The sequence below is a fragment of the Pseudochaenichthys georgianus genome, chromosome 24 (assembly GCF_902827115.2).
Source record: "Pseudochaenichthys georgianus chromosome 24, fPseGeo1.2, whole genome shotgun sequence".
In the NCBI taxonomy this organism is placed as follows: Eukaryota; Metazoa; Chordata; class Actinopteri; order Perciformes; family Channichthyidae; genus Pseudochaenichthys; species Pseudochaenichthys georgianus.
In genome coordinates, this window is record NC_047526.1 from 27,147,277 (window position 1) to 27,163,698 (window position 16,422).

General features: G+C 42.0%; 1 protein-coding gene across 1 annotated transcript in view; it reads left to right on the forward strand.

Annotated features, from left to right (window-relative positions):
- The window catches only part of kcnk3a (potassium channel, subfamily K, member 3a), a 51,652-nt gene extending 41,307 nt beyond the window's left edge, over positions 1 to 10,345 (forward strand). Inside the window, exon 2 of the mRNA XM_034076222.2 lies at positions 7,975 to 10,345. Coding sequence (XP_033932113.1) covers positions 7,975 to 8,891 — 917 coding nt within the window. The 3' untranslated portion in view covers positions 8,892 to 10,345. The remainder of the gene's footprint in view (positions 1 to 7,974) is intronic.
- The last annotated feature ends 6,077 nt before the right edge of the window (positions 10,346 to 16,422 follow it).

Genomic DNA, 16,422 nt, shown 5'->3' on the forward strand with positions numbered 1-16,422 from the left:
TAGGACTCCTTTTGGAAATAGACCCTGATAGGGATTTTTTTGTTCACAGTGAAAGCCAAACATAAAACCAGGACGGTCGAACACACACATACACAGATTTCTGCTTTTGATGGAAGCACAGAAAACATGTGAATGCTGTATTGCGTGAGATGATGAAAGGAATTCACAACAACACAGGTACATTCAGGGATAGATTCAGGTTGGTGATGCCTTTATTGTTTGGGCCCCAGCTGTGTGCTGGACGAGAGCACACGCTCCCAGGCCAGATTTGGAGCCCACAGAGAGGTAACCGAGTTAAAGTGAACCCAGACAGACACTTTGCCAATGTGCTGTCTCCTCTGGCGTTACAGCATGATTGCTTGTGATGAATACATCCCGTATACCACTTTCTCTCTCTCTGTCTTCTGCTCCCTGCCGGAGCTTATAATGAAAGTTTGATTGGAGAGATTATTCTTGCTGCAACAACAGAGTAAAGTCAAAACAGCAGACATCATTACAAGTACTAAATAATAAAAAGAGCATTGTTCCAAATATTCTGATCCAGGTTGAAAAGCCAACATACATTAAGAGCCAAAAAGTGTCTTGGCATTTAAAGGATGGACCAGTGATTAAAGTATCTTGGCTTTGGGACAGGTCCAACTTTAAAGCAACAGGGTTTGGTGTCATCCTCAAGGACACTGTCACATTACATACAGGACGAAACAGAGATTTAAGCCCCAATGCTGCACTTAGCAGAAGACCTTATACCTGCTGACTTTGGCTAGCCCTCAAACCCATCATTACATACATTCTTTATTATACCATCTCAATTTTAACTGTGGAAATGTATTTTGACATTAAATGCAATCCAGCCTGCAGGACAAAATATGTTCCAATTTCTGTGATTTATAACTTATTATAAATATTATTCACAAAGTACAAGAGTAACTATATATAAAACATATATGTGTTTTTCCATCAGAGAGGCTTGGGTTTGGTTTTAGCTAAAAAAACATCTTAGTATGGGCACCTGGATAGCTCACCTGCACTGGGTGACCCATATACTGAGGCTTATTCGTCTCCGAAGTGACCCAGGATCAAATCCAAACCAAGATAAAAATCTGATGGGCACTGGTGTTCTTCATGTCATCCACTCTCTCCTAACTGTGTGGCTGTTCTATCAATTAAAATCAAAAAGCCAAACATATAGAAACATTTTATATAGAAACCAACATGATTGATGGTGAGAATCGACGGGGACGTTTGCTGAAATGATGATGAAATATGTTCGTCAGTAGCAAGGGCATAAGCAGCAGGATATCGTTTAGTGCTGAAGAAAAACAGTAAAACAAATTGTTTTAATTCCAAATACGTGCACATTTTAACTTTCAAACGTCAGGTCAAAGGATTCGTTCTCCCAGATCTACAACCTCAATATTTTGTTGGAATAAGTACTTAGATCCTTAAGTAAAAGTAGAAATAATCCGGTCAGAAAATACTCCATTACAAGTGAAAGTCCTCAATTAGAAAGTAGTAGTAGAAATGTAGTAATGTCAGCTAAATATCATTTTAAAGTACATTAAATTACGTTTTATATGTAAACAGTATGCTGGTACCTACAGTATGGTTAAATAAAGATAGTGGAGTAAAAAGTAGAATAAATGGAAAATACTCAAATAAAGTACAACAAAATAGTACTTAAGTACAGTACTTGAGTAAATGTTACTTTCCACCAATACCAAGTGGTTCGACTGCCTGATAAGACGAGCTTTATTTGAAACGACAATAGACAAGTGGAAATCGATTCGCCATCCCTTCAAATACTTAAAAACCGATGTTATAGGGTATACTGTATGAAGCTTAATGAAGTATAGGGGCACTGACATAGTTTTTAGCTTTATTAACTGATGGCACTAAAATATATTGGCATCCAGCTTTGCACCTCTGCTGCCCTAATGAGTAATACTGCACTGAAATGATTGAAACAGCAAAATATGCTTTCCCTCTAATCCATTACTCATTAGAAATGAATGAGGCAACCATGCTTCTTAGATTCATGATTGAACTCATTGACTTTAAATATTGATATTGTTTTTTCTTCCAATAAAATGTACTCCTAGAATTCTTGGCTTTCACACACAGGGACATTACACAGCAGCTGTCAGCAAAGCCCTGTGGGTCAAAAGCCGGACGAAGTAAAGGAGTGAGGGCGGGAGGAGCAGGGCTTGTGTTTGAGGGACTGCATAAACACTCAGGGGTCATCTGGAGTTCGAGGTGTCTGTGACAGAGTACGGATGTGAGTTTAAGTTAGAAATGGGACATAATGTGTGGGATACGGCTGCTCAATGTCATTTTGTGATAGATCATCGTTGGGTGATATCTGCGGAAATGCTTACAAGTGGACAAGAGCTACACTTTACCTTTGGCCAGACGCAGCTGGAGATGAAAGAAGGAGGCACGCTGGGAAGCAGAGTGGGCTGCTGCTCAAATACAGTGTGTACCAAACAGATGACATAGTCGCTGTTTATCTGCATGGTTGTTCAGAACATTCCTCTATCTGCGCAGTCTTTTCTGGATGGTGTAAAAGAGTGACGTCCCTCGAAGCTGACTGCTCGGGCCACCTGTATGGTGAAGAATTAGGCCGGCCATATACGGATACATATTGGGATTCTGTGTAACACCTTGGAGCACATGTCAGCTTTGCAGAAAGAGTTTGTTTACAGACCAGTGCAGAGATACTCGTACGGACAGTCAGCTGTTAGTAGAGCTGTAAATCATCAGAACTACTCCAGTTTCACGGCTTCTAAAGGAGATGTTTTTTTGTGTGTCTTTTTCACATTTTCGGTGTTTTTTTCCAAAGGGGCCCTTTTATGCTTTTTAGGGGTTTTCCCTTTCCTATAATGTGGTTTTTGTTCATGTAAATGGTCTTCTAAAGCTAACATCCCAAAGTTCCCTCCACAGGGAGTTTCTCTCCCACAAACTCCCCCCTGATTTTCTCCCTTAAACCTCTTTAAACTGTTTCCTCAATCCTCACAGTATATAACCATGCCATAATCCAAATGACAGAAGCTTTTACAATTAATCAAAATGTCTGAGTCACCTTCATTTAGCACCCGGCCTGCACTCACAATAATCAACAACATAGCAAACGATTTAATCTCAATATCTGATATTATTTGAAATGCACAGTTTCTCCTTCTGCTTCGTTGGAAGATGCAGTTTCAGTCTGAACATGTAATACATTGTTATCAAAAGCAGAAGAATAAAAGTACAATTTACACTTTTTTTTACAATTGTTAAAAGATCATCTATATGAGAACGATGCACATACACTAATTGATTTAGTTTAACTATTTATTTAGAGGCTTTTATAAACGACTAAACCTCATTTGGAATTCTTCCGAAAGTAATTAACCACATGAGAAGCTTCCTTTCATTACACATTTACGCAAAGACATTGATCCAGCCGTCTTCTGTTTTCACCTTTGCCTCTCGGTCTGGAGTGAAACCCTGCCCCACACACACACGCATGCACGCACGCACGCACACACACACACGCACGCACGCACACACACACACACACACACACACACACACACACACACACACACACACACACACACACACACACACACACACACACACACACACACACTGATGTGTGTTTTATACAGTGTGGCCCTGGGTGCAGAGACGTCTGAGCACATTATCAGTCACCCCGGAGAGCCTGCCAGCAGCATTTCTGTTACACATCCTGAAGTCTCCTCTCCAGAGACGTTGTCTTCTGTTTGAAACACATTATGTATGTGTGTAAACCATGGCATGTTGCATTACACACTTTGTTAAGCCTGTCCCACTGGTGTGCACATATCTTTCATTTTATATGTGAAATTACACCACTGTGGTCTTTTGTTTGCATGTTGTGGGCATATATATTATTTACACATTGGTTCCTTCCGCTTTTTTACAAATTCCTGATAAATTAGCCCCTGATAAATGTGCCGCCTCTGTGAGCATCCCGCCCCATTAGCTGAGCTGCGGACCTGAGGAATAGGTGGTGCTCCTCATCTGGTTGGCGAGAACAAATTATGCCTGGTAATCAATGGACATGTAATTGACTGACAGAGAAGCGGAGCCCTAACAGGCACATTATGCCATTCTTTGATGTTTTTTCAAAGCCTGTTTATATCCCTGCCTAATGAATCAGTCTAATGAAGGCTTTGGATGCAGTGGGTGGTGTTGTGTTTTAGAGACAGATACCACCAGGACAGAACTGTACATGCTGAGCCGTCCTCTTTGGAGGGAAACTCACAATCAAAAGGTGTAACAGCAGCCAGAATCAATTATGTTATTTGCATTGGTAGAGATGACTACAATTGGAAGAAACCATGAAATTAGAAAATATGATTAAGGTGTAACATGGCATAGCAGTGAATAAAGACGTGGGACCATCTGATTGGATGAATAATTGGATTCGAAATTGTGAATATGAATTTTTTCACGGCTTTACATTCAATCTCCAAATTGTACGAGCAGTATTTTAGAACGGCAAGGATATCATAAGGGAATATTCTCCTCTCTGAAAAATGATTTGTTTTGAAGAATGTAAATGAGCTTGTTGCCAGAGGTCTCAACGTAAATGATTGGCTGTAAATTACGCCTCAGTAATGAGAGGCAGCAGCGAGGGGGGAATGAGCTTTAGAGTATGCTGCACCTGTGCCCCGTTGACATTTATAAACCCAAGCCTCCCCTGCTTGTTAGTTTTGCGTAACAAGTCGTTTAAAAGCTCTTATCGCATTTCCTCATTATGCAATTTTCACATTTTCTTTCACATGATAATTACAGAAATTAGATTATGAGACGATCGGCCCCGGGTTGCAGCAAAGTCTTTGATTTTCCTTTTATATGTTGCAACAATCATTACACAAATTGAGAAACTGAGCTACTTTGAGCGGGAATCACTGTTTCCTTCAGAAAGACCTGATGGCCTGTCATTTCCCACATGTCTCTTTTCACTTTTCCAGTCTATGCATGAAGTATGTGCAAATAGCTGCAGCCAAGTGTTCGGTATTGAAGCTTCAGCTGGTGCAAAGGTCTGGGGTTATTCAGATGTCATTCAAACCTCTTTGGACCGTTGTTTTGTTCACCTTTCAGAGCGGTGAGGCAGCACTTGTTCCTCTTCCTGTGCAGTGACTGCTATTCATGTAAACAGAGGCAGTGGCCCTGGTGGCTTTTTTCTGCGTGCCGGGACACGCCGTGGAGACGTCCTGTCTATGATAACTTTGTCACTTTAGTCGGGGAGCAGGGAAAGGAGGAGCGGGTCTCTCTCTCTCTCTCTCTCTCTCTCTCTCTCTCTCTCTCTCTCACGGTGGGTCTGCTGGCCTTGTCGCCTCCAGTTCCTGCGTCTGCTTTTGACACGCACCGCTGTCACTCCGGTCCTCCCCGTGTCCCGATCCTCTGCTGACAGATTCTGGCAGGCCTGCAGCTCACACTGTGCTCACCTGAACACACTGCCCTGCTCTTTCTGTGATCAACGGCCACTAAGTGGATTTACTTACCAGCAGAATATACTTCCTTGAATGAGACTGAAAGAGAGTCCCCTCTAAATAGGAAATAACCAGGGCCGTCACTGGCCAATATGAGGCCCCACGCAAAGTTTTGATGAGGCCCTCTGTTTCGCGAGCGTCGACGGGGGTGGGTGGGGGCACCGCTAGTGGAGCCTTGCAGCGGCGAAACCGTGCTGCATAGGTGCGTCTCATTTTCGGCTCAGTTGAGTCACCCTCCGCAGGATGAGTCCCCCTCCGCAAGGTGAGGCCCCCTCCGCAAGGTGAGGCCCCCTCCGCAAGGTGAGGCCCCCTCCGCAAGGTGAGGCCCCACGCAGTCTGGATGATCGGCCTGTAGGGAGGGACGGCCCTGGAAATAACACACTCTTTCTTTTAGCAAGTTCAAATCATAGGCAACACAACTCACTCATGCTCAGTTTAATACACTCAGGGTTTTTGACCGTGCGACCTCACTCAGTCTGGTATGACCAGTAGCGTATGGTAGCTTGGGTTTTCCATTTTTCAGTCAGTTTTCATTATGTAACTCTATAACCGTCCTCCGCTTGTGCTTCCATTTTTCTTTTTTCAGTACTTATGAATTAAGTTAAAATAGCTTAAAGAAAACATTTCAAGCTATTTAAAGTTATGGAGAAATGGTTAAAATTGAGATAAATTGTTTTGAAAAAAAAATGTAATCCAGGTTAAAATATATATATGTTCTTCAGGTTTTTCCCTCCACAAAGATATATATATATATATCACTTGTTATGGCTCTCATTTTCCCTCGCCCAACTGGGAAAGCTTTAAACAGATTTGGCACTAGACAGACAGATGGATCAACCATACGGATCAGTGTGACAAGAACACCAGAGCCCAGAGAATTAAATCAACCCTCAGAGTAATTAAATTCAAACTGTTGGTCAATCTTTTCCATTTGCTGATCCCATTGTTATCAGAGACATCATCTCGGCTCCTGTGTGCAACAGGTCCACATGTGGGGAACATCTCTCACTCTGTAATGATGTTGCATTTCCTGCGCTGTACAATAGGAGTGAGAGGATGACGTTACGTGACAAAAGGTTGGCGCTTAACCTAAAATGTGCCAGAAGGAGGCTCAAACCCATGAGCTCCGCAGTGTGAATGAATACAGAACAAGTCAGAGTCAGTCTGAGTCATACTCATATGCAATTGGCTGCTGGAGAGCGCTCGCTGCTATTCTCCACACAGCCATTTCAGTCCTTGACAATACAATACTGAAATGAATATACTTTATTTAGATCATTTGAATAGAAACAAATATATGTCATGGTGACACATAGAATAATATTTAGAATGGGTTTATAATTTCTTAAAGGGATAGTAGAATGATAGAGTTTGTACAGATGAACACAGGCAGGAGTTTTACACTGGTTAGTGACTAATTGAGATAGGTAATTTAAAAAAAAAAAGGTGCTGCAGAACAGGCAGTATGAGACAAATAAAGACCCTTTGAACAGTAATACCTGGAAACATGAAGCAGACGAGGCAGAAAACACTAATATGAACCTGGAAATTAGCATTATATGTCCACTTCAAGCAGCAACCCTTCTGAACCTCCCAGCGATGAAAGTCCATAAAGAAAAGTAAATACAAATACATATCAATGAATAAAAAGGAAGAAGACGAAGAAGGGGGGAGTGGGTGGAGTCGAAAGAAGCAATAACTCGAAAAAGTAAACCAATAACAACAATACCAGTATTTGCGTATTCCTCTTCCTCATTTCCATATATATTTTTAATCTGTCTGTGGTAAATGGTTCATTGGTTCTTCTCAGTTTTATGGGAACTAAGCTACTAAAATGCTTCTTGTTCAAACGTTGACATTACATGTTCTGTGCCATTAAGCTGCTCTGTGGAAAAGTTATGTTCTTTTTTGGGAGGAGGCAGCTGTGTCACTGTTCAGAAGACTCAACGAAGCACACGCAAACCCACACTGCCGACGTATTGTATTCTGCTACCGGGCTCTTGTAATCCTAACATTCAAAAGGACTGCAGGACAAAGAGTGATTTCATAAACCAAATAAGGACTAATATGTGCACGTATTCTGCTCTGTCAAGTTTATTTGATTTGGAAAAATGTAGAGGACTAATTATGTGAGAATGTATTCATTAGCTGGGGTCACTCACAGAGACCTATCGTCAATGAATAATTCAGGCTGTCTCTCACATCAATGCTCGGACGGTCCCGCCGCATGGCTGTGCATTCTCATCTTCAATTGCATTCTTCCGCTGTGAGATGAACAGTCTTTGAATGTATAAGAAGTAAAGAATACAAATCATTTATATGTGTCTTCTCTGGGTTTGACTATCTTTCCCAGCCTGCAGCCTTCTTTTCTCAGACCCCTGTCCTCTGCACTGTAGATGTAATTAGTTCTGCCCTAGTAACCCTGCTCCTTTCTCCTTCTCCCCCTCAGGATATGGACATGCAGCCCCCAGCACAGATGGAGGGAAGGTGTTCTGCATGCTCTACGCCCTCCTGGGCATCCCTCTCACCTTGGTGATGTTCCAGAGCGTAGGTGAACGGATCAACACCTTCGTCAGGTTCCTGCTGCACCGCCTGAAGAAGTGCATCGGCATGAGGCACACCGAGGTGTCCATGGTCAACATGGTGACCATCGGCTTCATATCCTGCACATGCACTCTGTGTGTGGGGGCGCTGGCCTTCTCGCACTTTGAAGGATGGAGCTTCTTTCATGCTTTCTACTACTGCTTCATCACGCTCACCACCATAGGCTTCGGGGACTACGTGGCGCTGCAGAACGAGCATGCGCTGCAGACCAAGCCGGAGTACGTAGCCTTCAGCTTCATCTACATTCTGACGGGCCTGGCTGTGATCGGAGCCTTCCTCAACTTAGCCGTGCTGCGCTTCATGACCATGAACGCAGAGGACGAGAAGAGGGATGCCGAGCAGAGGGCTCTCCTCGCTCATAACGGTCAGGCAGGCGGACACATACACTGCTCTGTAGACCAGGCCTCCGACTCCTCCACGCCCTCGGGCTGTGGAGGGAGCGGGGTTGGAGGAAGTGGTGGAGGGGCGGCGGGCCGGGGTCTACGTAATGTTTACGCTGAAGTGCTCCACTTCCAATCCATGTGCTCCTGCCTTTGGTACAAAAGCAGAGAGAAGCTTCAATACTCCATGCCCATGATCATACCGCGTGACCTCTCCACCTCGGACACCTACATGGAGCATGGCGAGGCGTTCTCCAACCCGCTGCACTCTAACGGCTGTGTGTGCAGCCTGCAGCGCCACTCAGGCATCAGCTCAGTTTCCACTGGTCTGCACAGCATCAACACTTACAGAAGACTCAATAAACGCAGAAGCTCCATCTAACCTCGTGGACTTTATGTTTTTCTGAGGTTAAGTCCTTGAGGAGGAAACTGCTAACATTAGCCGAGGACATCCGAGGAATACTCCAGTCCTCCATGGACGCAGAAGTCCTGATGTTTGCTTCTTTCTGGCACTGAGAAGCCTCCAGACTCCATGTTTCTGACTTCCATTAGCTAAGCACAAACCATCGAGCACTAACATCATTGTTGATGTCACGGAGAAATAATGCTAATGGTTGTTTAAGAAGCATTCTCAACACACACACTCAGAAACTGTTGCTGCGTGAAGACAGGGGGGAAACGTGTGCAGCTCTCTTCACTCGTGAATTCTTATATTAAAATAATATTGAATTCATTATTTTCTTTGTTCAGGCGACATAATTTACTTTTCTAGTATGAAAAGGGACAAAGTACACTGTGAGGCACCTTTTTAAGAGGGATTGTATATATAATTCTCCGCTATGAAGAAATATTTTAAATCCACTTTTTCCAAGAAGGGAATCTTTGGTTGTAGGTATTCTAATAACTGCAGTGAAATGAAAATATGTATATATTTGGGCACTTCACTTGTAGGTATTATGGAGGAAAAGCTTATTTTTTCAGTGAAAGATTTCCAAAATGTTCTCAGTGTCTTCTCCTGTGTGTCTGTTACTGAAGTTCAGGTTCAAGCCAAGCTTTTCTGTCTGTTTCATGTTTTTTCCTTCCATGTCGACAGAATTTAAACGACGATAGAGAATGATCGAGCAGGTTCAGCTTTAAATGTTTTGTTAATAGACGGGACACATGTAGCTCTGTCTCTGACTACTAAAGGCCTCCCTGCCGACTCTTTCAGACCTCACCACTATGAATCTATCGTTCATAGTTCTTCCTGTACATCAAACTATTTGATGTACCTGTTGCTCATCATATGTTTTCATATAGCACAACTATATTCTGATAGTTTGACCGTGTAAGCTCACATTGTGCATAGTATATATAGAATGATATCTTGTTCACTGCTGCACCTAAGAAGACTTTAGGGCATTCTGTGCACTATTTTATTTTTTTATTTAATCCAATCACTTCATGTTTTGTTATGTAAATGCCACGCTCTAATTAATTGTTTCATTTGTTATCAGTCCGAGAGGTTTGACTCGATACTCTGCGTTGTTAATGGTTGGGAATAATAGCAGTCCACCTCACTTATGAAGATCTGAGTTTGCACCTCATGCCCTTTGGGGGGTCTTCGCTCCACATAAACAAACTCCATTAACTGAGGTCTTTGTGCAGTGTTCATTTGTGTTCTTGTTTTATTATTTTTTTCTTACATAATCATTGTTTTATACTTAAAAATATCTAAATCTTTTAGACAAATAACTTTCATTTCAGTCACATTTTCACTTTTATCTTTTCTACTGGAAAATTCTTATTAACGTAGTTTAGCCTCTCACATGAACTGAAAGAGGGACTGGAGCTTTGTGTGGCTATACATACTATGTTTTTTTTCTTCTATCATAATAAAGTATGATTTAATTTAAAACAAAAGTTTATTTCATTTCAGTGTCCAATGGTCTGCTCATGTTGCTGTTATTATTGGTAAAATATTCATACATTTCATTTGACCTGTTAGTCTTTGCTCTGTGGTTTAGTATTACTTACTATCACTATGACGCTCAATGCAGGTGAAATGAACATCTGTAGCCATTTGGACCTTCAGCGAATGAATATTAAACGCATAGAGATCTTTCTTCAACAATTAAAGAGCAAACATGAATTCAACTGAAAGCTGGAGCCCGTTTCACAGACCAAAGAAAGATGGTCTTCATTTCAATGCCCAGATGCTAAATTGCTGAACTGCTTTATAGAAATGTATTTTGTATCACTTGCATCAATTGCATCATACTTTTTTTATTCTCATATTTTTCTCTATCTTCTTTTTTTTCAGCCAGACACATTTCTGCTCCTGCTTATTTTCAAACCATTTTGTAAAACACAACAAATAGTTTATTTTTTATTTACATGACATGCATTATAAATGAAGCTTGTCTGGGGGGGAATCCGTCTTGTTAAGTAAAGTAAAACCCTACCTCCATGTGGCCTGGGCTGTTGCAGCAAATCCCTGCTGACTGTGTCACCACCGCTTTCATCATATCAGAATCAGAATACCTTTATTAGTCCCACGGAGGGGAAAAGAGCCACAGACAGCTTAATGTTACATATGTTAAATATGTGACATACATTAAAAAAAAAAGTACTAAGTTATGATATAATTAAAAAAATATATAATAAAAAATAAAAAGTTACATAATTAAAAAAAATGCACATCCTGTAACAGTTCTTAGGATTTAGCAGCCATATATTACACAGTTATTAACAGCATCTATATATATTGCACACATTGCACATAGTTTGTTGATATTTAGCAGCAAGGGGTGATATAGTCTGTGTTGTGGTGTGTGTGTGTGTGTGTGTGTGTGTGTGTGTGTGTGTGTGTGTGTGTGTGTGTTGTGTGTGTGTGTGTGTGTGTGGTGTGTGTGTGTGTGTGTGTGTGTGTGTGTGTGTGTGTGTGTGTGTGTGTGTGTGTGTGTGTGTGTGTGTGTGTGTGTGTGTGTGTGTGTGTGTGTGTGTGTGGGTGGGAGGGGGGTCAACTAGGGGCTGTGCTGGTTGTATAGTCTGACCGCTGCAGGAAGGAAAGACCTGCGGTATCTCTCCGTGAGACAGCGGGGGTGCAGCAGCCTATCGCTGAAGGAGCTTTACAGTGAGGACAGGGTGTCCTGGAGGGGGTGGGACACATTGTCCAGCAGGGAGGACAGCTTGGCTGCCATTCTCCTGTCTCCCACCACCTCCACAGTGTCCAGAGGACTCCCCAGGACAGAGCTGGCCTTCCTTACCAGTCTGTTCAGTCTCTTCCTGGCAGCAGCCGAGATGCTGCTGCCCCAAGCCGGCCACACCATAGAAAATGGCTGATGCCACAACAGAGTCGTAAAAATGTCTGAAGGAGTGCCCCCTGTACCCCGAAAGACCTCAGTCTCCTCAGCAGAAAGAGGCTGCTCGCTGAGTTTTCCACGGTTACATAACCAAAGTAAGGACAAAGTGACTTTAGGTTTACTCATCTCTCTTATGATATTTATCATATATCTGTCACTTTTCAAAGTAGGACATTACTTTTCATCCTTCACCCTGCAAGGCGTGACATAGAGACAGATCTCCTCCGCTCTTCTTTATCTTAACATCACCTGTCGAAATCAGTGTGTACCAAAAAAAAGGGTGGCACAGGAGCCTCTCTGTCGCCCGGGTCCCACACCTCCAAACGGCCTCGGTCCTTCAGACAGCCGAGGAGCAGGGAGCCTCCGATGAAACCCGGCCATCCTCATTAATACACTAAATAAATGGGCAGTGTTTTAAGGAGTAAGAAAGTAAACAGACAAAGTTGTAGTTTGTGTGTAATTCAATGTGAGTTACTCCTTCTCACATTTTCTGGACACATTACAGGGAACATTCTGTCCTCTGCATCGACAGCCATGATAATAAGCCTGTTTTGGTCCGTTTATTTGATCTCTAATGCATTTGGTCCTTTGGTTTTGAACTATTTATTCATATATTGCAATGCCATCCAAATGTTGCTCTCTGTCATAGTTAAAAGCCACTGATGAGCACTCCTTCAGAGCTGTGTGTATCTGAGCAAAGTACAGAAAGTACATGGATTGAGGACACAAATGACATCTGACAGGCCACAGTTCTTCATGCTTGGACGGTCAAGCATTACAAAATGAGCAGAGGGAAAAATCTGAAGTGATGCTTACGTTCTGCTGCACTTTAAACGTGCAAAAACCCCAGAGAAGGTTAATGACAAATCTGTAGACGTGTATGCCCGTCATGTACATTTTTTTCATGACTTCAGATAAAGATTCTCAGAGGTAACATTTGAGTGGAAAGATAATATGCAAGGCCTCATGTAGACTAAATGTTTTCCAGTGTAATTACACAGCAACAGTATATGGAGCACTCTCAGCCGCAGTATGGTTGCTAATCACACTTCAAAAGTTTATCCACGACCAAGAAACTACTGCATTCTTGGAACGCAATGCCCTAGTAGGACAGTAGGGTATAATGAGTTATTTAAGGTAAGATGGTGCCTGCCCATTAAGGGCTTTGTAGGCGAGAAGAATAATTTTAAATTCTATCCTGTGTTCTATAGGGAGCCAGTGTAAGGCAGCCAGAACAGGAATAATGTGGTCCCTTTTCCGAACTCTGGTTAGTACACTACATTTTATTTAGATGATTGGATTCATCAGGCTTGATGGATAAATATAGTTGAGTATCATCCGCATAACAATGGAAATGTACACAATGATTCCTTATGATATTGCCTAACGGAAGCATAATAATGCAAACAAAATAGGTCCAAGCACTGAGCCCTGTGGTACTCCATGGCTCACTTTGGTTTGCATGGAAGATTCATCGTTGACAAACACAAACTGATACCGTTCAGACAGATTACATTATATTACATTACATTTAGCTGACGCTTTTATCCAAAGCGACTTACAATAAGTGCGTTCAACCAACAAAATACAAACTTGAAGAAAACAGAATCATATAAGTACATCAGGCTTCATAGAGCAAAAACATTTCAAGTGCTACTCAACTGGCTTTAGATAAGCCAGCCCTTTATTAGTATATAAGTGCTTTGTTAATAGTTCTATCGCAGATAGGACTTAAAGCAGTTCCCTTTATGCCAACTAAGTGATCTAGTCTTTGCAATAGGATATCATGGTCGATAGTATCAAATGCAGCACCGAGATCGAGCAAGACAAGAATAGAGACAAGTACTTTTCAGCAGAGCATATTCCCAGGAAGAAATAAAATTGGAGTGGAAAAAGAGGGTTTTTTAGTGAGTGATGGGTTGAATTGTTCCATAGCCTCCACCTATGAATGTCCAGTATTCAGTTTATCTCACACCCAAGTTCCATTGCATTGCATTAAGCAAACACGTCTTTCTACTGAAAGCTGAAAAAAAAGCCAAGATAGACATGAATGGCCTGCCCTGCTCTCTGCTGTTATTATTTAGAGAGGAAATGCCTTTTTATGTGCTGAAAACCTTCTCTCCTGATCAAGCAAGATGGTGAGTGCAGTTACTAACTGCCAAATGCATGCTTTCTCATAGTGCTTTCTTGAGATTGACAGCAAACAAAAAAGCACTTAAAGTAAATGTCACACACTAATTTCTGCCACTCATGAAAGAAAGAAATCCACAAGCTGTCCCCTGTCAAGAAACGTCAATCCCAATCTGTAAAAGGGGAGTTCATCTCTCCCCCTGTCCTTCTGTCTTTTTATCATTTCACTTCAGAGGTAAGGTGTTGAATGAATGCCCTTTCTTTTATTTACAACATAAACATTATAACAATGTTTCAGATGTTGCTTGAATCAGTTGTAAAGTAGAAAAAGTGGCACACTATGAAAGCAGCCAATGCCTTTAGAGCGCCAACGTACAGTATTGAAATATCGTTGTGAACATGTTTCGACCACAGGCCCTGCTCCAAGAAGGAAGAAGGTTTATTTATTTATTTATCTAGCTTGAAGATACATCCTGTGACCTTCGAAAAAGCAGCTTAAAGAAAATACCATAGGTCATAGATCTTATGATCTCCATGACAACCGAGAGATTCCATTGTGAAGAAAGGCGATGGACTTGAGAAGCACAAACAGAAATTAAGCCTTGTTGTTAAGTTATACAATAATTGAGTTTGAGTTGATTTTGATGCTACTTTCATGTCTGTCTGTTCAATATACAGTGGGTGTTTCTCAATCTCGAGTACGCTTGCTCACATGTCTTCAGAGCGTCTTGCTTCAGAAGCGAGGCACCAATACTTCCTGGCATTAGAAAAAAAAAAGTGGTACAGGCTAGCAAGTGTGCAGGTGTGCGTCATATGAGAGGCCCCGCCTTACATTTTCCGCCACAGATTTGGGGAAATTGGTCCGTGCGCAAAGCATTGTGGGGATTTTAAGACCGCGGAGTCTACACATGTGCAGCCTCGAAATTTCTCCAAATGAAGTACGCCGGGCTCGGTAGAATTCCAAGTATGCTGGACATTGGAACAGTACTTCGGCGGCACTCGATGACGTAGTATGCTTGAAATAGTGGCTCTGGAGCAGCTTTACTCAAGATTGAGAAACACCCAGTATATCAACCAGGCTAGCTGCTTCACCTAGTTTTTATGCTAAGCTAATCAGCATTTTGCTTCATATTAAAGGGGACCTATTCTGCTTTTGCATTTTTCAAACTTCTATTGGCTAGCGCTCCAACACATATTATGCTAAAAGAGGTGCTGCAGCATTAAAGCATGTAAACATTTCACACTAGAGACACAAAATACAAAACCTGAACATGAGCATAATAGGGCCCCTTGGAATTTATTTTGATGCTACTTTCACGTCTGTTCAATATATAACAACCAGGCTAGCTGTTTCTCCCAATTTATGTTATAAGCTAATCAGCAGCTTGCTTCATATTTATTGTATATATGTTCAAGTGGTATTGAGTTCAAACTCTGGGCAAGAATAGGCACGTTTTCCTCAATGTTGAACGGTTTCTGAGCAGTTTATTCTACATTGTTTAGCCGTCACAGAAGCGTTAGCTGTTCAAATGAATCAGACATATAGGAGCTGCAGAGATGATAGAGATAACCTAATGGCAGACTATAAAAATAATAAAACATTTCTTCAGAAGTCAAAACACATTGACCCTGTTCCATCTTCATTTTACACCTGAATCAACTGGACACCCGGGTCTGAATCGCCTGGCTTCAGCTGTAATGTGATTATTTTAACTGATGTTGAGAGAAAATGGCATCCAGCAACAGGGATGCTGGGGAGTTTCTCATCTTATGTGATGGTCTGACATTAGTGGTGTTACATAACTGTGACCCCCGGCTCTGCAGCCGCCCCTCCTCCTCCCCCTCCTCCTCCCCTCCTCCTCTGTGATCATTCTGCTCACATGGCTTCAGATATGAACCCATCTTTGTGGCCAAACAAGCTGTTGGCACTTGGTGAGATGTTCTTCTGATCCGTTGATGCCGTCAGCTGACTCGAGATCAGGCGGGAAGTCGAATCTGACCATGGTACTGATTTCACTGCAATCACATCATGTGCTGCAGAAATACAGTAACTTTAGAATTTGAAAATACACAGCCGGAGAAAATCTGCCACTTCCTTACAGAGCCCCTCCTCCAACACACACGAAGGCGCACATGACCAATGAGGGCACGAGATAAGTTTGTGCACAGAAGGAAGGCTGACAGGCAGGTAGGCCATCCAGTTATTTTAGCCGGGCCGGCTCAGATGATTGGTTGTGCTTTTTACAGCACCACGGCTTCTACAGATGACGTTTTTCTATGGATTTGTTGTCAAAGCATTTAAGATATTCATTGCTATCGGGATGTTAAGAGCATTCCATGGAATATAACAAAAAGTGTATCTCAAGCCGGTTTCTCAAACTTACCTACCCCACCTTCAATTTATAAATAAAAAATCCTTTGACAGAGGATCATTTTATA